At 41.7% G+C, this 24,364-nt stretch overlaps 1 protein-coding gene across 1 annotated transcript; it reads left to right on the top strand.

The window, feature by feature from the left end:
- Positions 1 to 1,087: 1,087 nt before the first annotated feature.
- scara3 (scavenger receptor class A, member 3) lies at positions 1,088 to 23,509 on the top strand. The gene is made up of 12 exons (XM_041958664.1): positions 1,088 to 1,520; positions 11,723 to 11,758; positions 12,670 to 12,711; positions 13,582 to 13,701; positions 16,761 to 16,841; positions 17,508 to 17,626; positions 17,747 to 17,991; positions 18,782 to 19,001; positions 19,868 to 19,956; positions 20,303 to 20,495; positions 20,956 to 21,133; positions 21,221 to 23,509. Exons 1-12 carry the CDS (start codon positions 1,514 to 1,516, stop codon positions 21,709 to 21,711), a joined length of 1,821 nt encoding a protein of 606 aa, XP_041814598.1. The 5' UTR covers positions 1,088 to 1,513; the 3' UTR covers positions 21,712 to 23,509.
- Positions 23,510 to 24,364: the final 855 nt, after the last annotated feature.

Here is a 24,364-nt window from a genome sequence, read left to right as displayed (position 1 = left end):
CTGAATTATCATAATATTTCCCCTAAGTACCCACGAAGTTGTGAAAATAATGGCCCTTCACACTGTCTGGCAGCGCCACATATGTCCTGTCTCAACTCTTCACTGACTCTGTATGATGTTTACACTCAATATTCAAACCGTGACATATTCATGGCTACACCGTCCAATCAGATGGAAATACTTTAACGCACCATTTTCTACACTTTTCCCCTGAGTTCAGCCTGACATATTCGGAAACTTTGGAAACACTGGGATCTCCATGAGAAAATAAAATAATGTTTTTTGGCCACACACCATGAGTTTGTAATGTCTGACCTGCCGGATAAGCATTTTATAAACTTGGGGAAAGAGGGCATCAGTTAAGTGTCTGAAAATACGCCGCAGCTGAGTTGTGTTTGTGGATAAGTATGAATATAATCCACCAGAAGCCATAGCATATACCCATTTTCTTATTTCACAGTATATTAAAATGTCATAGTGAGTGCAGGGGAGGAAATAAAGGTGCTGAAAATCCACGATGCCAGACCGCCACTGGAGCTGCCTCGTCAGCGGGAAGGCCGGATGTGTGCGATGGTGAGAGAATTACACCTGCTGGTAGTCGAGGTTAGCTGGAGCGAGCTGAGGAGACGGCAGCCTGGTGCCAGATAGAGATTATAGCTTTGACACATGTGTGTGTGTGTGTCTGTGTGTGTGTGTGTGTGAGAGAGAGAGTGTGTGTGTAGGTGTGTGTTCACAGAAGCTATTTTCCTGCCTCGCAGGCCAAGGCCACAGATATTCAAGGTGCTCGCTCCACAATGTTCAAACATTTGTTAGCAATTAGCCTCGGCCACAAAACTGACTTTCAACAAAACACACGGACCCTCCCTCCCTCTTCTTTTTTTTCACCTTGTCCCTTTTCCAGTCCCTCCCTCATTTTCCAGTTTCTTTGTTCCCCTCCCATCTCTCTCTCTCTCTCTGTTTCTGCCTCTCTCTGTCCCCTTTCTCTCCATCGCCTCTCGCTCCATTTCCTCCCTCCCTCTCTGAAGTTGCACATGGTCTCTGTCTGAGGAGGTTTAGTTTCCTCATGCTCTGGATGGGAGAGGGATGATGCCAGGGAGCTGCAGGCAAACACACATGTTCAAAACCTAATGGGAGCATTGACCAGTGTCCTTCGGCGCTGACAGATGTGCAAGAAAATCTAAAACAGTCTAGAAATTTTGTTGTTGGGTGCAGAGGTGCATTTTTCACTCAAATGGAATAACATTCAATGAATGGCCGAATCTTGAAGTGTTTGTTTGTTCACCAATTTTCAAATCGGTGGAAATAAGACATCTCGGGACTTTTGTCTGCCTTTGGAAAACTGGAAAAGGTTTCACAAATGAGTTTTCTGGCACCTCAAAGGTAATTTGCTGACTACTTTTGCTGTTCCTGGACACTTTTTGTGGGGGAAAAAGGCTGAAGAGGACCGCCATCCCGTTGAGCATCAGCCAAACAGACAACAAGTTGTTCATAAAGGACTCTTGAGTGAGGAATCATGAAAGGTAAAGTCATTTCTTTGGTTTCGTCTGTGTTTTTTTTTCTGCAAATGCTAATTCTGAGCACCTGCATCATCTTTCTGTTCTCTTGCCATGCAAAAAAAAAAACCCTGGCTGCATTTGCCAGTGTGAAAAATACTTATAAATGTAGACAGCAACAGTATCTGCCCTTTCAGGCAGGCACCTGCACAGGGCACCAACAACCACATATGCTTCTCATCTGCTGTGAAACTTGGCAGCGTGGATCCTGAGAAAGTGCCGGTTTGTTGCTCTTGGACGTGAGACTTTGATCAGTCAGCTTTAAATCTCTATATGTGTGTGCGTGCACACCACAGGACCGTTTCATAAAACATGAAATGTTCTCCGGCCCTGCCGATCTGCCACAGATCGACTTAATATCCCCTTTAAAAGAGGGCGAGCGAAAACACAACACTCGAATTTGAGCTTTTTCACAACATGGCATGAAAGCAGAGCTGCCACCGGCTTTGAAGAGGGCAGAGGCTCGTACATGGTTCCCAGACGTGCAGTGTGAGGAGCGAAAGGCTGACAGGGATGGGAGGAAGCAGTGGGGAATAGAGGATAACAGAGAGGGAGCAGGAAGAAATCCCACATGTGGTTCAGCAGCTTGAGTAGATGTTAAGAAGTGCTGACATATTCATTACCAACAGTAACTGGCATATGATGGATTTATTCCTATATTTAATGTTGTAGTTGACTGGTTTGTTTTGATTTTGATTCAGTTTCTGTGGTGGTGCTATTTTCATTGACCATTAGCTAAAATAAACAGCAAATGTCCAATCACAGTGTATCAACTGTAATTAGCGGTTAGCTTACATTCCAGCCAACCGCAGCCAATGTTACCTGAGATAGCCAAACTAATCAATTAGCCATCATCCTCAACAGCCATTTCTCTTGTTGCTGGGACGTGCAGCTTTGACCTCAGTCTTTTCGCACGATATTGTGTGGTGAACAAGTTTGCTAGCATTTAGTTAATTAGCCTGCGAGCTACAGTTGATAAAATCTGCGAGGAACAGTTGTCATTTCAGCCATCAAAATCGACGGCCGCAAGCTAGCGATGAGAAGCAGCTTTTTGGCTTCTGCTGCTGGAAATCCTTTTTTTTTTTTTAGTATTGATTTTGAATAGTAAATATGCTTCTGTTTCACATCTCGTGTCACCGTAAATGGCATTTGTGTTGTCCAAAAAGACATCTACAACAGCACTGGTGGGCAAGGCTTAGCAAATGCTCATTGAGGCTATTGGTCATGCTAACTTTGCTGCTTTTTTCCAAACATTTCATCTGCTGTGTAAAATTTTGATTTATAAAGAGTTTGACATCGAAGATTGTGTGTTAGGATTGCCATGCATGATCAATTTAGGAAAATCAAGGCAAGGAATGACATCAAATCAACCTCCAACTCGAGGAAGTTGTGTCTTTCCTTCTGTCGGCGGAGAGAAGAAGCCCTGAACCATGAGACGATGCACCAAATTAACTCCAAGAACATTTACAGTACTCGTCCCAGCCAAACAGCGCAGGAGGTCTGTTCATGTGGTTTCCAGTCTCGTTGAGAGTGGGTCCAGCCCTGCCCGACCAGAACAAAACATGCTGCCTCATACATTCCTAACAGGGCTGGAGAGGAGGGGGGAGTCAGAGGAGGTGAGGAGAGAGAGGAGAGGGGGAGGACTGGAGACAGGTGTATGGCTGGCACAGGAGAAGGAAAGAGTGAGCGAAGGGGAGGTACAGACAGAGAGATTTTCTTGTTTTCAGTGCCTTTTTTTGCTGTGGCAGCTATAAATTTACAGTCAAAGCATTCTGCAAAGGGGAACAAAGCAAACATAATGAGCGACTGTAATCATGCAGTCGTTTCTGCTGGACTTTTATCATGTTTTTACACCAACTCCAGCAGCCTAACATAAAAATATTGAATGTGCTGGAACTGGATCCTTAATTAAGAAGGCAGTTTTTTCTTCAAATATTGGCAATACCCTTCATGCAACTTTTATAAGGCCAAAGGGATGGAGACTCAGAGCAAACACACACAGTTCTTCTGTGTACTTTTCGTTTGGTTTGCCTGAATTAGTCTTGATTCTACAGCATACAATGATTTTCAGACAATTATCTGCTTCTAACTTCGTGGGAACAGTTTTCCTGTGTCAACATATCAATGCCCCCATGCAGAACACGCATGGTTGGGTTGGCAGTTATTCGTAAATCCATCACTTTAAACGTGTGTGTAAGTTCTCCGTTCTACGTAACTAGTCAGCGTCATAGTAGAGAGCTTCTAGATCTGATTGTGCCATAAAAACTTTGCAAGATCAACCGATCGCACAAGATCACGTGACAGGAGAATCCATCTTGCCAGACTTCAAGTTATGCATTTGTGGCCAAACCACAATCATCCGGATCAGTTGGTGTCCTGTGAGGAACTACTGGTGGCTACCGGTTGAGGTGTGATTACAGTGCTGCAACAATGGCAGCTCCTAAAGAGGTTAGCATAGATGTTGCATTAGCATCAGTTATATCTGGCACATCAGGTTATAGCATCACAAGCTGTAGCATGAATTCCAAGGCAGTGCTTTGAAACTATTCAGGGCATCGGGCCAACTTTTTTCTTCACCATCCCAAGAAACAATATTAACCGTCCCAAAAACAAAATGCAGTTTTTTTACTTTGTTATTATCATCTATAACTGTTAGGAACATAGTTTATGTGATTATTATGATGTGTGTTTAATTAATAGCAGCTACATACAGTTTTTGTTATGAAAGTACCTCCATGGTGTACTTAAGTACAGATATGGAGTAAGTCACTTTCATTTATGACAGAAGTTTGCAGAAATGTAAACACTGATATAAAATGTCAATAATGTAAAGTACTTTTACCTCCAATTTGTACTCAGCTGAAGTACTTTGATACATTTCCTTACTGTAAACTTGTAAACTGGAACCCAAAGTGATCAAGGGACAAGGGTATATCAGAGGAATCTGGTCTTAAATGCACGTCAGACTCCACTCCGTTAGCTCTGTTAGCTCTATTAGCACTGTTAGCTTAGTCGAACACACTGCAGGACTGGTTAGTTTCACAGGTGTCCACATTCTGAATTGAGGTGTCCACATAATTTTAACCATATATTTCAACTTTTGGAGAGATTTTCTTATTCCGACCTTCATTCTGTCTCTCTGGAAAGTTTGTATAAGGTGATTATGTGAAATTTGAGGGCGAGTTGAAAAAAATTGTGAGAGGCCTGCAAATACAGCATTAGAGAATATTGCACACGCCCTTTGGCCTGAAAGCCCCTGTAAACCTAACCAGGCTTGTCTCTGCGTCTCAGGCCGGCTGTCCAAAACGGTTTAGTCCTGAGAAAACACGATGCATTTATAAGATCGTGACTCTGAAAATCTCCCGTTTCACTGCCGAACCACAATAAAAGAACATTCTCTTGTAATGGCTTGACTTTAACTTCGGCTTTGCAGTCTGCAGCAACACATTCCGGGCGTTTATAGTTTTGCAAGGAGACCACACATTCCTGTCAAAGGGCACCTAAATGGCTTGGATGTCAACAGAGGTTTGGAAAAGGAGTCATTTGGCTTTATGAGCTGTGGTCAAGACCACCACTCTGTTCTGGAGGAGGGCCCATCTCATGACTCCTGGTTTCATTTAAGGGTGGGATTTTCTGAGGATTCTCTCCTCAAAATAACTTACATGAATTAATTAAAGGAAGGAGCATCGAAAAGCACGACATGTTGAACCTATGCATCTTCGTGTGGAGAGGAAATCTCTGTTTGCTTGGTGGAGTGATGGGTTGAGGTTACAGGACATTCAGGGCATGCTCCTCATAACGTTTTGCATAATCCCCTGGCGAAAGTAAAGTCCAGGAGGAATGAGAGGTGGGAGTCGAGGGGGAAGGGGGTTTGGAAAGTCCAGTACCCCCTGAGAGGAACCACCACAGCGGAACCGCAAGCATAAAGTGGTGCCGATGGTTAGCTGACTCAAGTACAGGCCTGGTGCTGCGTTCACAAACACTAAAGTTCTGATGGTGAAAGAGGATTGAGGGAGGAGGCCTGAGTGACTCCATGTGGGCTGAGAACAACATCCTGATTTTTTTTTGGACTTTGTAAAGTTTATCTTCTCGCCCTGCGTTCACTTGCCCGTAAGCCTGTGGGTGATTCTGTAATTGGTACCCACTCGTACATGTGTCCTTATGTTTATACTGTTGAAGTTTTTGAAAAGCTCTGTAACATGTCTCTCTTGTTTTCTGTGTGCTGGTCTAACTTGCTGCTTGCCTTGATATCTGTGTGGTTTCATAGTCTCTCCTACTTTCTCTGTGAGGTTTGTTCAAATTCACCAAACTGCACAAACTTGTCATGATTATGAGTTGAGCTGCCACCTGTTCGTCACTCCATCATTAACCTGAAAGCTGAAATTGCTGTATGAATATATTTTGCTTCACATTTTTGAAGCACTTTTAGGTTTTTGGTGCTTTGGGCTAGACCCCTTAGTCCCAACTAGGGAAAATCTTATTGCTAAGGCACTCAACTATATTTTAGATAATAGCATGCTTCCAACTTTATGCCAACAGTTTGGGGGTGGCGCTTTCCTGTTTGAATGTGACATGCCCCCATGCACAAGTCAGGTCCAAGAAATGTTTTTTAGAGAGGACTTGGACTGGCCTCCACAGAGCTCTGACCTCAACGAACCAACCAACCAACCAACACCTTTGAGGTGAACAGGGACGGCGACAGCATGACAGCACTTATTGGCCAACATCAGCGCTGGGTCTCGCTAATTCCCTTGTGGCTAAATGGGACCAAAATCTCAAAGCCAGGAGCGTGGAGGCTGTTATGGCAGCAGACTAGTGCTCATGGTTTTGGAATGAGGTGTTCAGAAATCACATATGGGTGTTACGTAACGTTGTCCACACACATATGGTCAGGCTAGTTTTTATTTCACTCAAGCTGTTATTCGTATTTCATGGTTTCAGTTTGAAGTGGCCAAAAGCATTAACCGTTCCACAGCGCAACATGTCATCAAAACAACATTGAATAGTATTGTAGTGTTTCTGTGGCTAGCTAGTATTATTTTCTGTTGTCAGGTGTCAAACTAGCACTTAATATTATGTGTCACAAACCCTATTTTTGGCAGAATCTGGCAGCACGGTGATTTTCCTGACCTTGTTGTGCTTCTATTGAATTATCCACTGTTCAGTGCTACATCCTTTGGAAAAACGTTTGGAAATGTTTAGTTTCATTGGCTTTCCTTCAGCACATTTTTCAAGCTTCGCCTACAAATACACATCCTCACAGTATATTTACTTCACACAAAACAAGTGCACAGTTGACTGCTACCAAACATTTCCATCAGTCTGGACAAACAAGAGAAACTGTCTTTGTCATTACCTCTTATAGAACAATATACTGCAAATAATCCATATTTGATCTCAAAGAGCAGTTGCCTTACAGTTTGTCATTCATGAAGATGATGTTGATGTATTTATTTGTAATGTTACAGATGAAGCGCGGCTTATTGACCCTTTTGTAACGGTTGGTTTTACTGTCTGTTCTGTTGTTTTAATCGTCTTTATGCTGCAGAATTCTTTCCAAAACAAACTTTTACTTTTACTTGTTCCTTCAGGGTTGTCTACTTACCAAATCATGAAAATCTGTTGCACACTTTAGGACGTTCCTTATGCACTGACATGGAAAAACTAGTAGGATCAGTCCAGTTTATCATTGGTCCAACTCTAAATATTTACTTTATGGCTTTGACACCCGGTCATAGTGTTACCACCCCAGTGTTCCTAAGAATTACAACTGTATTGGATGAATCCACACCTCGAGATGTTCATCTGGCGCCAACATTCGGTGAGAGCCCATCAGCCATCGTCAGACTGCAATTCAGCCTCTGTGGGCAGCGACCAATGTTTTGAGGCGCCCAGTGTAGCCGGCAGATATCTGGATAACAGTTAACAGATATCCAGACCAAGACCTCCTTTTCCTCGTGCAGCGGTTCAATTGGCAACTTGAGATGTGGGAATAGAAGAGAATGGTTAATCTCTATAAACAGATGTCCAACTCTTTACCTAAATGCAACCAAAGCACGCTCTGATTGATCAGTAATACCCCATCTACAAATGGAAACAGGACTGCTTTGAATATCAAAGTTTTGTCCCTTGCCTACAGATTCTACGTTCATATGCAGATATCTGTTTACGGAGATAAGCAGCTGCGTGTGCAGACGTGGTAGAAAGCAAGAACTTGAAAACGTTGCCACCAAATATACATAAACCACAGTTTTGCAGAATCATTTACAGTCGGCGTCCTTGTTTGATGATAAGGTTGCATCTTTAAATATACTGTAGCTGTCACTGCTATGATAGCAACATGTTGAGAATTAGCAAAAGAGAATAGTGTCGTGCATCCCAGTAGCTCTCCACCAGCCTGGCTAGTGACCCCTAACATGAAACAGTCCTCCAAGTAAGAATAACAGCATCAATCGTTTCAGCCCCAGAACCACATCTGTTTATGTTCATGTGAACATGTGGCTGCAGTAATTATGACGGAAGCTGAGTCAGGTGACTGAGATCTTGTTGTGAAGGTGCTTGTGAATGATCTGATCCCAATACAGGAAAGCAACGAACGTGTCATGAAGGATTTGTGCAGATGCTCCTTGTTTGTTTCCACAATGTGGGAGTAAATGACCAATGAGGCTGTTGACGAAGTAAGACTCGTTTGAGACTTTAATCAAATGAAAGTGTGAATTTGACAAAGAAACAGTGTGTCCAGTGATCTAGTTCTAGCAGTTTCGCAGTGTTTTGCCATTGACTGACTGTATAGGTGTGACCTGGGAGGGCTGTGCTGTGCTGCTGTCAGATCAGCTCAGTTCTGCTCCGTGTGTGTTGGACAGGTCGACTTCCTCGCTAACGAGACAGACATGAAAGTTTTTTTCCACGGAGAGCTGGGAAAACATGAGGAGAGAGAGGAGGAAAGGGAGGGAGGTCAAGGAGGAGAAATGAACCCGAGGAGCCGGCAGATATTTCAGGGTGGATACTGATTGTGACGTTTTTGGAATCTCAGCTTCCAATAGCAAATAAAGAATCTGACCATTTTCATGCCATAGGAGTCCAAAAAAATTCAGTTTTCAACCCAGAAATGTATTTTAATCAGGGTGGGAAAGTCTGAACAAGATTTAGACCAGTGTGGGATATGAAAATTCAGCTGCAACCAGAATAATAATGGTATGTGCCCTTATCATACTCCCACTACTTCGACTACGACCTTCAAACTGAAGCTGTGAGGTCACATTTTCATTGATGTCTTTGAAATAATGGAGAAGTATTTCTTGTATTCCACATTTTAAAGCAGTTTAACTTGTGTGCCTAAACCTAACTAACCCTTTGCCATAGAGGCTGCAGACCACATGAAGCATTTGGGATCAGTGAAATGCTTTTGAAAGGCAACAGCGGGTAGTTTAGGAATCTCAAACAACCTTTTGCTTAGTTTGGAGGCATTGTTGCCTTTTTTGTAAAAACGTCAGCACACGTTGAGAAGTTTTAAAAGATCTGCTTGTAATTGCTCACACGTTTTTCATGTGATCTTGTTTGTATCAAGTCGAGCATGGCCTCATCTTAAGGTACCGGTAATAACAATGACACATATTGATGTGTATCTTGCATCAAGGTCAAATGACCTATTTTGTCTCATAGGCCTCATATATCAGCAGAACAAGACATCAGTCAGTCCAACATCTGGAAGCGTTTGTGCAGTTTGTTCCCTTTGTCCTCGTGAACTATCGTGAACTCCACATACTCTGTGTGGACATGCAGTTCTTTACCTCTCTCACTTCCTAACTCTTTTCGTTCCGCCCTCACCTCTCCTTCTGCTTCCCGCCATCCTTCTGTCGTTCACCCAGACCTGACGTGTTCCACCACTGCCTGACATAAACATTCACCTCATCTTGGCGTTTGCAGAAGTGCAATTTGGTTCACGCCAAATTTAATTCATGGAGAACCTAACATTAAAATGCTCCCTGTTTGTGTCACCACCTATCCCATAATACTATGTGCACACTGTTATTTGCTGCTCATAGACAGTGAATGAAGGACTCTTCTCCCTTTGAATTCATTACAAATGTGCAGTTTTATGTCAAATGTTTGCCCTGAAACAGTCTGGTGTAGAAATGCTGAACACACAGGGGATGATTAAGTTTGTTAACTGTTATCTGTTAAAAACACATACTTAATTTATGACAAATAGTGTTTTTGACCCTTAGATCTCATCAGATGTTGAGCGCTGCGCCTGGTTTTATTCTCTTCACAGCCATTTCCCTCTTGTTCTCTCCCAATGAGAGGCAAGATTTCTCCTCATGTTGATCTGATTATATGGTTAACCACAGAGATTGATCCACAGCAGACACTTTGGTTCTCAAATGTTGCATCATTTTCTATTGGCTTGAGAATTGGGATAAAGCAAAATGATCTTTTTACAAGCCCGGATAAACTGTAAACCAGCAAATCCACATTTACAGTTAAATCCATTTTTCACTTTTGTAAAAACACAGTAAAGGCTGCACAGTGGGAGTGACAGAAAATAAATCACACTATGCATGTGATCTTTAGCATTTTGCTTTATCAAAAAACAGCATTTTTAGACGCCAAACACTCACTGCTGTTGGCATGCAAAGGTGGCTGACGCTCTAAAAAGACTGTAGCTCAGTCGTTAGGCAGAAGACAGCACATTTATTCAACTTGCATTCAGATGAACTGCAATGGATCCCAAACTTGCTTGCTATGCGCCAGTATTTACCCCCATTTTTTCAAAATATGGTCTAATTAACAGCTTTCATTCATTGCAAGCATGGTAAGCTGTTCCCTGTGTGAGGTTTGCATGTGACAAATGTAAACATTTAGTTTACAGTCAGAGAAGCATCAAGGAATTTACCATTCAGGGAAAACCAATCCCTCCTCAATGCATGAACGTTTCTGCAAAGTCAACAACGGCAAAATACTTGCCAACAAATCACCCAAATTTAACAACAAATTTTCAGGAGGACGACGTCCTTGGAGGAAGTTGGAAATGATAAAAGCAGCTGTGTGTACCTGTATGGACAGGAGGGAATGGTAGTCAGCTGGTAGCCGGGCAGGTGATGAATGAGCAGCTGATGCCAATAAACTGCTGCAAGCATGACTTCAGTTCTGTGCATGAACTAACGCCATGCCCCATTTAGATACAACAAGGAGAAATCTTGAAACCTCTCAGAGCCACCACAGTACTTGGTGCTCAGCATAACATTTTTGGTGGAATATTCCTTTCAAGATTAAATTACATCACATTTTTCCATGTTTTCACAATCAGAAACATCATGTCGCCTCCAGGCACTTAGCTGCGCACATTTTCAGGTGCACTGCTGAAGTCATACAGTAACACGTGTGACTGCATACATTATATTATACAGCAATCAACTGCTTGGCAGTATTAACATGGCAGCGTGACAGAGTTTCTCTCTTCAGCTGCTCAGTAACCTGCCAAACCCACTTTTTCCCTGTGTGTGAGTGTATATGTATGTGTGGCTCAGCTCTTTCCCTTCAGAAACAGCCTCCTGCAGCTCCACTCAGTGTTTTAGCTTGTGCCACACCCACAGTGCCTAAAGTGTGGGGGTGTGGGTACCAGTTTGGGCGGTGTACAGTTTATGATGTGTCGTATAAAGTCCATCGCTATTACACACAGTTAAGAAAACATGACGTTGAATGCGTTCTGGGACTTTAAAGTTCCCTTATGCGGTTTATTAGGCCCTCTGGTTATATCCTGTACTTATAACAGAGTGTGTGTTGACAACCTCTACACAAACACACACACACACACAATACTCCCACCAGAATCGGCGCACAAAATCAGCAATTGTTCTCATGCTTTGCACCACCATGGGGCTGTTTTCTCCTGTGCGAGGAACAGCTTAGAGAAAACATTTGAGCATAACAACAACCTTCCTCTTTATTGCCCTGAGATAGCAGCGTCACACTGAACACACTCAGTACAACACAGGGCCTTGAGGAGGCTGTGGGGGATTGACAGGCAGCTGGTCAGTATGATTTATGACCGGAGTAATAAAACTTCTTGGTGGCTCCAGCAGAATTGGTTCCAGTCAGCTTTGTTTGTTTTGTTTTTTTTTTTTTAAATGTGTGTTTCATGTCTCTCTTTCTTTCTTTTTTGGCAGACAACTATGGTGGATACGAGAACCAGCTTTTCAAAGGTAATGACGGAGGTTTTCTATTGTCCTGAGCTGCGGAACATGAATGTCAACCAGTTCATTATAAGTGATCTGCAGCCACATGATAATTGCGGTCCTGCCAGTCGAATTCAAAGTCTGCGGGTGAATCTGGGAGTGATGCATGATGAGAAGTTATACTTTTGGATTTCAACAGTCCCGTCGTTTTGCTACTCTTGCTTCATCTGATGGGCGTCAGAGAAAAGTAAATGAGCTTTAAGCATGCTTTGAAGGGTGTTCCATTATGTCTTCAAAGAATACATTGACATTTTGGGATATTTTTTTGCTGTTTTCTGCAGTTAGGTGACAAAATCAACACCACCCTCATGTCTGTGCATTAAGGAGGAAGCTAGAGCCATGAGAAGATTATCTTAGCTTAGCATTAAGACTAGAACCTGGCTCATTAAACAATCCACCCACCAGCACATCTAAAGCTTAACATGTTGTATCTTTTTTGCATTTTTAGATGGAGACAATTTATCAACTGAACTCTTGTTTCCAGTCTTTATGCTAAGCTAAGATAATCACCTCCTTCCTCTTGCTCCATATTTTAGGGACAGATATAAATGAGTATCACTACTCTAATCTAACTCTCTGCAAGAAAGTGCGTTTCCCAAAATGTTGCATTATTCCTTTAATACAATTACGACCTACTGTTTGCTGGGCTGTGATTCAGAGTTGGTTTAGGCCATAAATAATAATTCCTGTTTTACAAATTTTAGACTTAACTTGTATCTTCACAAGTTTAATTGATACAAAGGACAACAAACGCTACTGATATTAAAGCTTGTATATCACACGGTTTGTCTGTTTGGTTTGTCTGTCGGTTTGTGTTTGGTCAGTAGCAGGACATCGTGTTTTCAAACGTTCTTGTTTGCATTTTTCTTGTTTTTCAGAGGAGGATTTCACTGGAGAGGAGGAAATGCCTTCATTTAGGGGTAGGGCCACACACACACACACAGACGTCTAACAACAACAAATAATGTCATCCGCAAAAGTGACACACTGTGTGCACATAGTCCATGCGTGTACTGTAGGTGCACGGTTTGTGTATAAATGCCTGAGTTTGCCCTCCAGAGATTGACTCATTTTAGGTGTTTGTGCATCTGCCATGGTAAGTTACCATTTTGCAGATTTAGCGCATATGATCATGTGATATGGCTCCTGTCAGTCATCATTATGTCATATACAGAGCTGAAACAATTAAATGAGCTAGATTAAAAAATAATAGGCAACAACTTTGGTAAAAGATTAGTAGTTTAAGTTTGTTTTTTGTTTTATAGGTGAAAATGCCACTAACTCACCAATTCATTTGTTTATGCCAGCTTGTTCTTTGGGAAATAGTGATGCACTATATTCTGACATTAGACCAACTAAACCATTCATTTGATCAGTTAAGGAAATAATTGGCAGATTAATTAATAATGAAAACAGTCATTACCTGCAGCTCTTTGGTTAATGTTATAAGAGAGTGTTAAGAGAGAAGAGGCAATTCTTTACAATACTTGAGTACTTTTACTTATGATGCGTAAGTATATTCTAGTATATTATATTGTATTGCTACTTTTACTTCAGTAAAGGTTTTGAATACATCTCCCAGCAGTGGCTACAGCAGCAAAGACTGATATGAACGGTGGAAGTTTTACTGTTTTATTTTGTAAAATCTTTATGATACTTCCAGTATTTTTACTTCCTGTCATTGTTCACTTTCCTGCCAGTTTCACTCATCACCTGTTCTTGAATGTCAGATTGTGGACATTTGTGTTTTGCTTGAGTCATTGGCTGACCCAGTGTTAAATGCTGTTCAGGTCGCAGCAGAGGAGGCTGTATGAGGTGCCAGCAGAGCCACTCTCTCCAGCTGGCTGTCAAAGTCCTCTATGGATTTGTTGCATTCCTCGTCATTACTGTGGCCGTGCTGGCATCACTTGGTGAGCTCAGTTTGAATTTATTTATCTATGTTTTACAATCAAGTTGCAAATCAATGAATCCCGTCAAGTAAAAGTCCCAAGTTTGCCCCACAAATCACCCACATCAGAGATCACAGCGGTCAGAAACAGCTCTTCTTCTCAAAGGCTCTGTAACTTATGAGGTTATTCGGCCGATTTATGCTGACGCAACACGCCAAGAGTGAGGAGTTGGCCTCTCGAGGGAAAAGATCAGAATCTCCTTTTCTATCTCTGTGTGTGTCCTAATAAAACACAGTCCATTAAACTCCCATAGATCAAATGAATGTAGCCCTGTGTGCCCTGTTTTACCTGACAGCTGCTCAGCGCCAACAGATGCTTTTTACATCAACATCACATTTTATTGGGTTTGAAAGCCATAAATCTTCATCTTTTACCTCCCTCCGGGGATCAGAGAGAGGGAGGATTGGTAGGCCTGGAGTAAAATCCCAGACACTGCTCAGGTATTCAGGTACACATGTACAGAAATATAATAAAGTTCAGTTTTGTTCTGGGTCTGCTGTGAGCTGCGTTTAGCTTACCGACACGTCTGCAGGAGACATGTAGGCATACTGTTCATGTGTGTGTTCTGCCACCCGCAGTGGATGTCAGTTGAATATTCTGCTATATCAACCACCAGCAGTTTAACTCACATTAACATGCACAAAATATTCCAGTTTTTTTATCCTTCATCCAAAAAACACAATATTCCCACCAAGACATTAACATGGCTAATGAAAATTTAAATTCCACTAATATTATCGTTTACATGCAGCCGTGCACACTTTGAGTAACATAGTGATGTTCATTCAACCACCTTCTTGAAAAGATCAGTGTTGTGATATTTGCACATATCCAAAAATCTGTTTAAAAAATAGGTGTCTCTATCCTCCCGACCAGAATGTGGGCTTTTCTTTTTTGCATTCGTCCCTTCCTAGTTGGTTAGTTTATCGCACAGAGTTGACTGGCAACAGTCACGAGGCCCTGAAACTGCAGTAAAAACCCCAAATTGAGGCGCGTTTTTCCAATATGTAAGAATGCTGCTAAAATATAAGTATTATCGGCTTATCCCAAAGCTTAATCAGAAATGCTCCATTCAGAATAAGACCTAATTCAGAATATCTAAATAGAACCTGCTGTTCACGCGACCTGTATCCAGTTTGACATATTGTCATATTTTGAAAAAAAGATTAAAGTTACTTAATGATTAATATATTCAACATTTTGTCAGATCAGTGAGTAACCACCGTTGTTGTATAATGCTGCTTGTAATTTGAGATTTTGAATTATTTCACCTGCGATCAGTTTCCTGCTAACCAAGCAAGCCGTTGCACTAAACTAGCTGCCGGAGGCTAACGTGATGCTAATAAAACAGCTTGTAACTCTGAAATAACTGTTGGGCTCTAACTTTTAGGCCTACTTTACTCTTTTTACTTAACTTGTTATGGACTCTGCTTACAATGAATGTTTACTAGATTAATTAGTGTGTTGATGTCTTAATTCTTCTTTTATCTGTCTGGGACAGTGAATCTACAGTTGGTAACTGGACAGTTAACCACTCTATATTTTTGTGAATCCAGTTTGTTGTTACTGCAGTTAAAGCTATAATTTCCACTTCTAAAAATCCTATTTTTGTACCCCCTTTTGTTGTTTCAGGTTGATTTTCTTTCAGAAGTCTCTCAGCATTTCTCTCTTAACTGTCCAGCCACCAAATCCAGAGGAGAGAGTCTGAATTGTTAAAACTGATGATATGCTCAGTTAACTTCAGTTATTACCCTGAGCCCACAACAGTAAGATAAACCAGCAGTGATTCCAGCTGTTAGATGCTATCAAGCAAAGGTTTCCCATTGCTGCAACATGACATGTCTCGTCTAATCTGCACAAAGTTGGGATATTATCCTGAATTTGAGTGGGAGGATTTCAGCATCTTCAGAGGGAAACATAATTATCACTTTGTAAATGTCAAAGTCTTTAAATAGCATGAAGAAAATTGAGCATCCAAAGATAAATCAACATGTACAAACATTCATTGTGCCTAAATAAGCAAGCACGCCACAAACACAGAATCACGGCTCTTTTTTTAATGCTGCACACACAGACACAAGAAAAAAAAAAAGGACTTAGTTTATGTTTGTTTCAACTTCCAGCACAGCTGTACTGCACCGAAGCCCTAAAAACTTAAGCATAAACAGAAGAGATGTTGCACTTGGCTCCAACTCCCAACTGTGCATGTGCACAAGGAAAAACAGGCACCAGTAACCTTTGATTTTCCGTTCCCTGCTGAACATCTGCTTTATGAAAAATAAATTCTTGAGCAAAAATTAGTCAAGTAACAAATGTGAAATGAAGTAACACATATAGCTGGTGATGCATGTGTAGAATCTGCCGTGGTTGATATAAACAAGAGCCATGTTCTGCATCACTGTCACAGCAGCTCGTACAGTAGAGCAGGTGAGATGTGTGTGGAAGCGTTTATATGTGCAAACACACTATGGAACAGACCTGCGTTAATCTCCAGAGTCAGGGCTCAGGATGCCGAAAACGTCTGCAAACACGCATTATACAAACTTACACTCTCACAAATGTACACACAAAAAGTCACACTCACTATATTATTGTTGCTCTCTTGGGAAATATGTTGGGAGAGCAGGACCAGCTGGCTAAACCATGATTCGACAGTGTTTTGGTTCGATTTGTTAGCTAATGAAAACTTTACCTGTTTCATTGTCAGGGTTTAAATTACAACTTCCTGTTTTTACGCCTTTAAATTCTTCCTGTGTCCTGTTAACACCAAAACTACTGCTGATGTTAATCATCTCTGGATCTACTCCAGCTTTTAGACCCATCCATCATGGCCATTTCCTCTGCCACTGACTGTTATACTGAATGTTCACCTGTGGTGTTGGAATTATATTTTTCTGTTAGCATCTGTTGTGCATGTTTAAGGCTAATGGTTTAATCCGCCATTGACTTACAGTCATTTTCACAAAAACAAAACCCTTGACCATTTCCCCTTTTCATAACCAACTTGGCTGTTTCTCCAGTGTTCAGGAAGGTTGACGGCCTGTCTGAGAAGGAGTCCGTCTACCACAAGAAGATCTCCAGGGTCCAGCAGGGAATAGAGGGTAAAGCAGCTGGAATGACTAACAAATGCTTGTTTTTTTATGTCAATTCAGGGTGGCCTCATAGGCGTAAATAATGGGAGAACAATAGCAATGGAAAAACACCTTTTTTTAAATATACAAACTGTAAACTTCATTTGCTTTTCTACTTATTTTGAGGATTTGTAAAAAATGTATTCATTTAAAGCACTTATTAGCTTCAGGCTATGGATCTTTTTCTAGTTTTCTGAGCACCATCAGGACTTCTCGTTCATGTTGTCTTAAAATTCTTGACCTCAGGAGCAGCAGTTAGCAAAAACAATCTCACCACAGGGTCCGTTTAGTCGCTGTTAGGAGCCGTTACAACTACATTTACTGTTATTCCCCCCAGAGGAGGAAGATGATGCAATCCAAAGCCCTGCAAAAGCTACTAAATGGAGCTTGTGGTGTGATTGTTTTGTCAGTTATATATAGACCCTGCATATGTACAAGGTGTTTTAAGGTCATTCATGAAGTCTGAAGCAGTACGGATGATTGAGTGTGTTATCCAGGGAGGTCAAAAGATTGTTTTCTCTTCATACAACACACATATGGCGACCGGAAGCTTTGATATATATCACATACAGACATCTTCTGTCCATCCTGCCTCACTGTTTCGCCTCCTTCTCTTCCTCTGGCTTCATCTCTCAGAGTTGAGCTCCACCTCTAACTGTTCGGGCTGTCTGGATGTGACTCTGTACAGCGAGGAGATCAGCAGGCTGAAGGGGGAGTTTGAAGACATCCAGAGAATGATACTGGGACAGGAGCAGGTGCTGTGACGTCTTCGCTCGTTTTGTTCGAACGTAACCCAAAGATATTTAACTTGTAAAGATAGGAAGCAAAGAGAAGCAGCAAAGATTCCTTTCATTTCTGATCTCTGACCCCTCCAGGTCCTAGATCAGGTCTCCCAGACCCAGACCACCCTTAAGGCCACCAGCAACCGTCTGACACGCGACATGCAAAACCACCTCATGTCCATCAAACTCCTCAACCAGTCGCTGGAACGGTACCTGGATAGGGTGGAGGGCTGGAAGGAGGTGATCGAGGAAACCGAAGAGAAAATGAAGACTCTGACGGAGGATCAGTACGACATCAAAGCTGCGGCACAACAAGTCAACACGACGGTGGCGCTCAGGTGATTGAAAAGATGCAGGGAAGTGTGAACTCTGTGACACATGAATTCTTCTGCGTTATTGTGAGTGGAAGCTGCAGGTAAAGGTACAGCAACGTTTGCAGTGCAATACAATGTGCTGTTTCCAATGTCCAAAACATTTATCATGACAGTGCAGTGTTCACTTTGTCAGCTATTTTTAGATTTAGTGTTTGTCCTGATTTAGTCACACTCGTCCTTTTTCTTCTTTGTCAGTTTTTAGTTCACGCTTTAGTCAAAGATTCAGCGTCTCGTCTTTATTGTGGAAGAAAAGGTTGTCGATGAATATATTTCACAGCCTTCGTTGACTTAATTAAGATTACTACAGTATTTGTGTAATTTTATCAATTTCTGCCTGATTATAACCATGCAGTATAATGTGTCGATGACCTTTTAGTGAACTGGCCAAGTGGGAGCTTCATCAGTGATTGACAGCAGGCAAGAAGCCAGAGTCGTGGCCACAACTGCATTTTTTTGACAATCCTCATAAGCAAATCATTACTCATGCAGGCAAAGTACAGTAAGAATAACATCTGGGATTTCACATTTGAAAAAAGCACAGCTGTAACTCAGACCCAGCACACAACGCTGATTTTAAACTACCGCAGAATGTGACCATCCATCTTTCTTTGAGTTGTTGTGCAACACTACCATAAATTTCAGTGGGGTGATGATACTGCATCTTTTGCAGTATGTACGTGTAAATTAAAGTCGTGGTAAAGTAATGTGATCGCAGCCTGATGTTTCCACTTCTGTTCTTTCCTCTACTGTTCAGCACCATGTGGATAGATGCCCTGCAGAGAAAGGCAGATGAGGAGACTCTGGTCCTCCAGAAGTTGACCAGCGACTGGCAGAACTACAGCCGAGTTCTGAACGCCATCAAATCCAACATGAGCAGCACCACGCAAAACATGCGTTTCCTCCAGAACAACATCATAGCAGATCACCAGAGAATCGCCATGTCCACTGAGGTGTACTACGACCTCACCCAGCAGGTGTGTGTGATCGATACAGCATCTATGAAGAGCATTCATTTCAAATCAGGTTATTTACTGTCAACAGAACTGTTGTATCAATCAGGAAAATCACAGGTTTACAATGAAAGAGTCTATCAGCAGCTTAAACATTCATCTTTCAAAAAGACTTCGGCTGAACCCTGTTTCTTTGTTTGTGTGTTCTTTTACTTGCACAACAACATGGTTAAATGCAAGCATTAACGGCTGTTGTCACTAATTTGCATCATACCTAAATTTATATCTATTGTATGTGCTACAGAAAAATTAACAAACTCCTCCTAATTTAGGATCAATTTGAAAGCAAAAACACAAAGAATTAATTTTTTAATATAGTTCTAAATAAATTCAGGCGTCAAGGGGTTAAAATTAGGGTTTGTGTCTATTCAATACATTATTGTAAATTCTCAAATCGAGGCCTGTGCTGTATAAATTCCTCAATGGTAGAGAGAACCAGGCCTTTATTTTGAAAAGGCATAGATTAGAGAGAGGCCTTTTCCCCTGTTTTTCCAAGATTAATATGAAGCTACTGTCAATGCAACTCGATGCTTCCAGCAGGTTTTTCACCTTAATAGTCTTCCAGCCTACCTGTGATTGGTCGGCTTTTACAACAATACAACTAACCATCTATCAAGAAAAAAGTGGAAAAACTGAAATTCATAAGTTGATGAAACGGGTATTTCCCTAAATAGAAAGTCAGAGCAGCAGGGTGGTGAGTGTGACAGAACTTGTGTACTGATATAATTGGTGCTGTGGAAATGCTTTTAGCTGGCCTTATGTCAGGGTTTGAGGATATGAGGGTCCCTGCAAGTAAAGAAGTACCACATATATGTCTGTGTTTTCTTCAGGTGATGAACCTGCAGATGCAGCTTGACAATGTGACGTCTTTCATGGATGAACACGAGGAGAACATGCATGATCTTCACTATCATTCCAGGTAGCATATGGTACACACGTACTACTACACATGAGAGGACATTGGATTAATTTACATCACCTCCCTGGAGGTGAACTGAAGCTGTACCTGCCTAATATCTACCTTAACAAGTCAAATTCTAACCTTAACCCAAAAAACAACTCTTAAGAATGGTTGACCTTATGGGGACCAGATGTTTCATCTCAGATGGGCGGTGAACCCCCACAAGTGACATTGTACCCAAATGTTCCTACAACATGATGAACATATGATACACATACATTTAACACAACGGCACAGAAGGAAAGAGCATCATGATTCCGGAAATGTAAAAAACTCACACTGCATCCATCCTTATTGTCTTTAGGTACTACGAGAACCGGACAGGTGAGCGTTTCTCTGCGCTGGATGGCCGACTGAACTCTATCTCGATGGAGATTGACACGATCTCTTCCAGCATCAACGCCACCGTCAGCCACGTCCAGAGCATGTACAAGTACATCAACATCGAGAGCTCGTCCTGTCAGAGTCGCATGGGTAGACACACCGAAGACCTACAGGTAGTAATCGCAGAGGAATTCTTTTTTATAGCTCACGTATCTATCAGCAAATACGGACACACACGAAAAAGTCCTTTATAATAAGAGATCATATTTTTTAAAAATGTTGTAAGGTACACCACAATTAGAAAGCACCCTTTTGGAAAAAGCCTGCTCTATGACAGTTTACCAGAGATGCACTCCTTCTGTCTGTGGATCCAATATGGTGTCATCTACATACAACATTAGACACACCCTTTACCTGACTGCCAGATCATGTATTTGATATGTGATTGGTAATTTTTTGTCTTTTTTATGCCCCTGAAATGATCTTTGTGAAGTTTGAACTGATGGCCCATGTGCTGCTGGAGCTTTGATACTTCAGGAAAAGCATCTCTGTCCTTTGTATTTACGCTCTTACAAATTTTCTTCTTTTGCATCTCATCTTCATCCTTGTATCCTTCTTGTGTCTTTTGCGCAGAACCTGAACGACACGGTCTTGTTACTCCTCCACTTGGCCGACACATTCAGACAACAAAACATGTTGCTGAATGTGCGACTGGACATGGATGTCCGGAACCTGTCCATGGTGATGGAGGAGATGAAGCTTGTGGATGTTCACCATACCCAGCTCATAAAGAACTTCACTATAGTAAAAGGTCTGGTAGATGTTGGCATATATAAAAAGTAGTGCAGACCATGTACATTTTATTGTTTAACATCACCTCACTATTCTCTCTCAACAGGTATTCCTGGACCACCAGGGCCCAAAGGGAACCGAGGCGAGACTGGCTCAAAAGGACCCATGGGACTGACTGGGAGCAAAGGTGACCGGGGCCCTGTAGGAAGCCGTGGATTCGTTGGAGAGAAGGGTTCTATTGGTTCTAAAGGAGCACCAGGCGAAGCAGGCCCCACTGGCAATAGAGGGTCAATAGGAATAAAAGGAGCTAAAGGGGCTCCTGGTTTTCCAGGACCACGTGGTGAGAGGGGCCAGAAAGGTGACATGGGCCTCTCTGGTAAAGACGGCATCCAAGGTCCCGCAGGGCCTCCAGGGATCCAGGGTCAGGCAGGACTACCGGGCATTATTGGGCCACAAGGACCAAGGGGAAAACCAGGGCCAGGAGGGCCGCCTGGACCACCAGGAACCCCTGGACCTCCAGGCTTGCCATACCTCCATGACCGAATCAACACCCAGCAGCAGACCGTGACACCTGCTACTGGGTCCAAGAGACAGTAGAAAAATGGACGAAGACCTGGACTCAGAGGTGATTTGTCCTGTACAAAGAAGCTTAAGAATCATTGAAGGATACAAACTGAAAAAACATCATCCATTGTGACTGGAGGTGGACGGAGGATAATCCATTTCTATAGGATTATGAAAGACAATAGAGATGCAAACAATCAAATTATAGAGGGCGCTTTTAAAGGAGGCATCCCCCTGATGTTATGACATGGCAACGTGAAATGAACCAAAAGGAAGATCTAAAAAACAGAAGACAGGACTGCTGCCACAAACTGAACTGTTGTGGAGAGTAGATGAGTACCCAAGGCTAAAAATGAACTGTGTTTAGACAGACTTGAGTTTTGTATGATGGTATGTTGGAGAAAACTGCCTTCATACATATGACTTCATTCATATGACATTTTACCAGAATTAAAACTTGTCTTAGATGATGAGATAAAAAAGAATAAATCTGTGATTGAAATTCAAATCTCGCCTTGTTGAATGTACTGGAAGCACAGAATATGTTTGAGGTTGTTGTCAAGCTACCAAGACCTCATGGGGTGTAATAAATAGGAGGGCTGTAAACCACAGATTTGGACTAAAGTAGTGGTGTTTTCCCATCCAGACTACTCAAAGGTTTACATTCCCATGCACTACTCTATGGGCACAGAAAAATAGCTTTTTGATTTTACCTTATGTACATGTTGACGCATCCTTTTCTGATGGATGGCACTTTACTGGTTCCTACAGTGTAAAAAATAACATGAGTTTGCGTCTCTTTTGGCATTTCAGAGCAGGTACTCTGAAGACTTTTCTTTCATCTACTGGGCAGAACTGTGTTTGAAGAAGCTGCAGAATTTATGGCCTCTTCCACACCTGGGTTTGACATTGTCTGCAACATTTACTTCAGTTGTTGGACAAAGCAAAGTAAGAATGAAGACAGTAGTAAATGACTCACTTGCTGACTCCTGTTGACACGATTGTGAAAACATTCTGGGAAATACACTCATTTGCTCTTTTTCCTGAGAGTTTGATGAGAAGATCGATACCACACATGTCTGGGGCCAGGAGGTGATTAGCCTAGCTTAGCATTAAGACTTGAAGCAGGAGGAAACAGCTAGCCTAACTCTTCAAAAACATGTGTTTCGCTTAATTTGTACAAAAACAGAAACAGAAATTCGACAATATGTGGTGTTAAAGGGAGTTTCATTCCTTTAACTTTTTCTTACAAACAAGAGTTTAGCAATTCTACACTTCTGTGCAGAGCTGGCTACATTCTGGAGCTGTTTACCAAGAAATTGTACCAGCACATAACTCCCTGAAACTACATTTAAATAATAAATTGCAAGTATTTTTAACTTTGCACAGAGCCAGGATAGCTGTTTCCCTCTCCCGACTTTTTGTGCTAAGCTGCGCTAATGTACTAATGTACAGCTCTGTACCTCATGCATAGACATGAGAGTGGTATCAATCTCCTTATCTAACTCTTGGGAAAGAAAGCAAATATGCAGATTTCTTGAACTATTCCTTTAAGAGATGTGAAGGCTAAACAGGTCATAAAGCTCATTCAACAGATAAATGAATCATGTTCATGAACATGTTCAGTACTAAGATGAAAAAAGTTTGTTTTTCTGCTAAAGGATTGTTATGTTTGCCACAATTTCTGCTTTTAACAATTGTGAGAGCAGAGGGTTTAGTCTTAGGATACACGCATTAATAACCTTTATTATCTCAGACCAAAAAAAAAACTTTTACAAAAAGGGAAATGTACTATTTTTGTAAACCTGTGTGTTGTAATGAAATGCGACTGGCTTGCATGGAACTTCAATAAAGCTTTTTTAACAGTCTCATTCTTGTCAGTATCCTGCTGTACTGTACTTCTAAAGCCCACGCTATTGTTGCCCTGTGAAGGAAAGGGAGCGGCCATTAATTCAACACACATGTCAACCCCTCCCATTAGATTTTTGAGGTTTGCTGCCACTGATTCAAAGATATTTCATTGTCTAGTTTTGCCCTGTTGTTTTACCATAAGTACTTGACCAAAAATGTGCCCTATGATTTCCATTTCGCATTTCATAGTTTAGTAAAGTGTAGGGTACATTTACAAAAATAAGAGTTCAGACATTAACATAAAACATAATACCACTAAGAATATTTTGATGTGAGTATGATTTATCACCAACCAGGCTTATGTAAAGGTGTAGTCGTAAAAACAGCTGATAACCTCCCTGCAGCAGGCTGTGGCGACAGCCCTGATCTCCTGCTGAATGATATTTTCACAGCATTTCTCGCTTTATTGCTGGAACATGACAGGCCTTGTGGGATGTTGGGAACTTGATCTCCAACAAAAACTTCCTTCAAGAATCCACCCAAATCCCACTGTTCCTGCAGCCCTCATGACTGTTCCTTATGAGCATGGAACACGCTCTAAATCACTCTCTGTTTTCACCTCAGAAAAAGTAAAGTTGGTGCTGTTTCTATTCTATAACACAGGAAAATATGGCCTTATGTCTGATTTGGATGCTCTCACTTCAGACATCCTTCATTCTGACCAGCACGATTTCTCTGCTCTTTTATTAGACTCATGGGTAGGGAGACCTCCTGCAGACTCCTGCAAATCTAAACTATTCCCACATGTGGAGCCATAAATCACCAGGACTGTTGC

Source organism: Chelmon rostratus, chromosome 18 (genome assembly GCF_017976325.1).
Source record: "Chelmon rostratus isolate fCheRos1 chromosome 18, fCheRos1.pri, whole genome shotgun sequence".
NCBI classification, from domain to species: Eukaryota; Metazoa; Chordata; class Actinopteri; order Chaetodontiformes; family Chaetodontidae; genus Chelmon; species Chelmon rostratus.
Note: the sequence above shows the minus strand (reverse complement) of the source record. Positions and strands in the feature narration are given on the sequence as shown.

Excerpts from the sequence above, each read along its gene's own strand:
- scara3 (XM_041958664.1), top strand. Across the intron at positions 17,627-17,746 it reads TGATACTGGGACAGGAGCAG|GTCCTAGATCAGGTCTCCCA; the intron begins GTGCTGTGACGT and ends TGACCCCTCCAG. Across the intron at positions 21,134-21,220 it reads GAACTTCACTATAGTAAAAG|GTATTCCTGGACCACCAGGG; the intron begins GTCTGGTAGATG and ends CTCTCTCAACAG.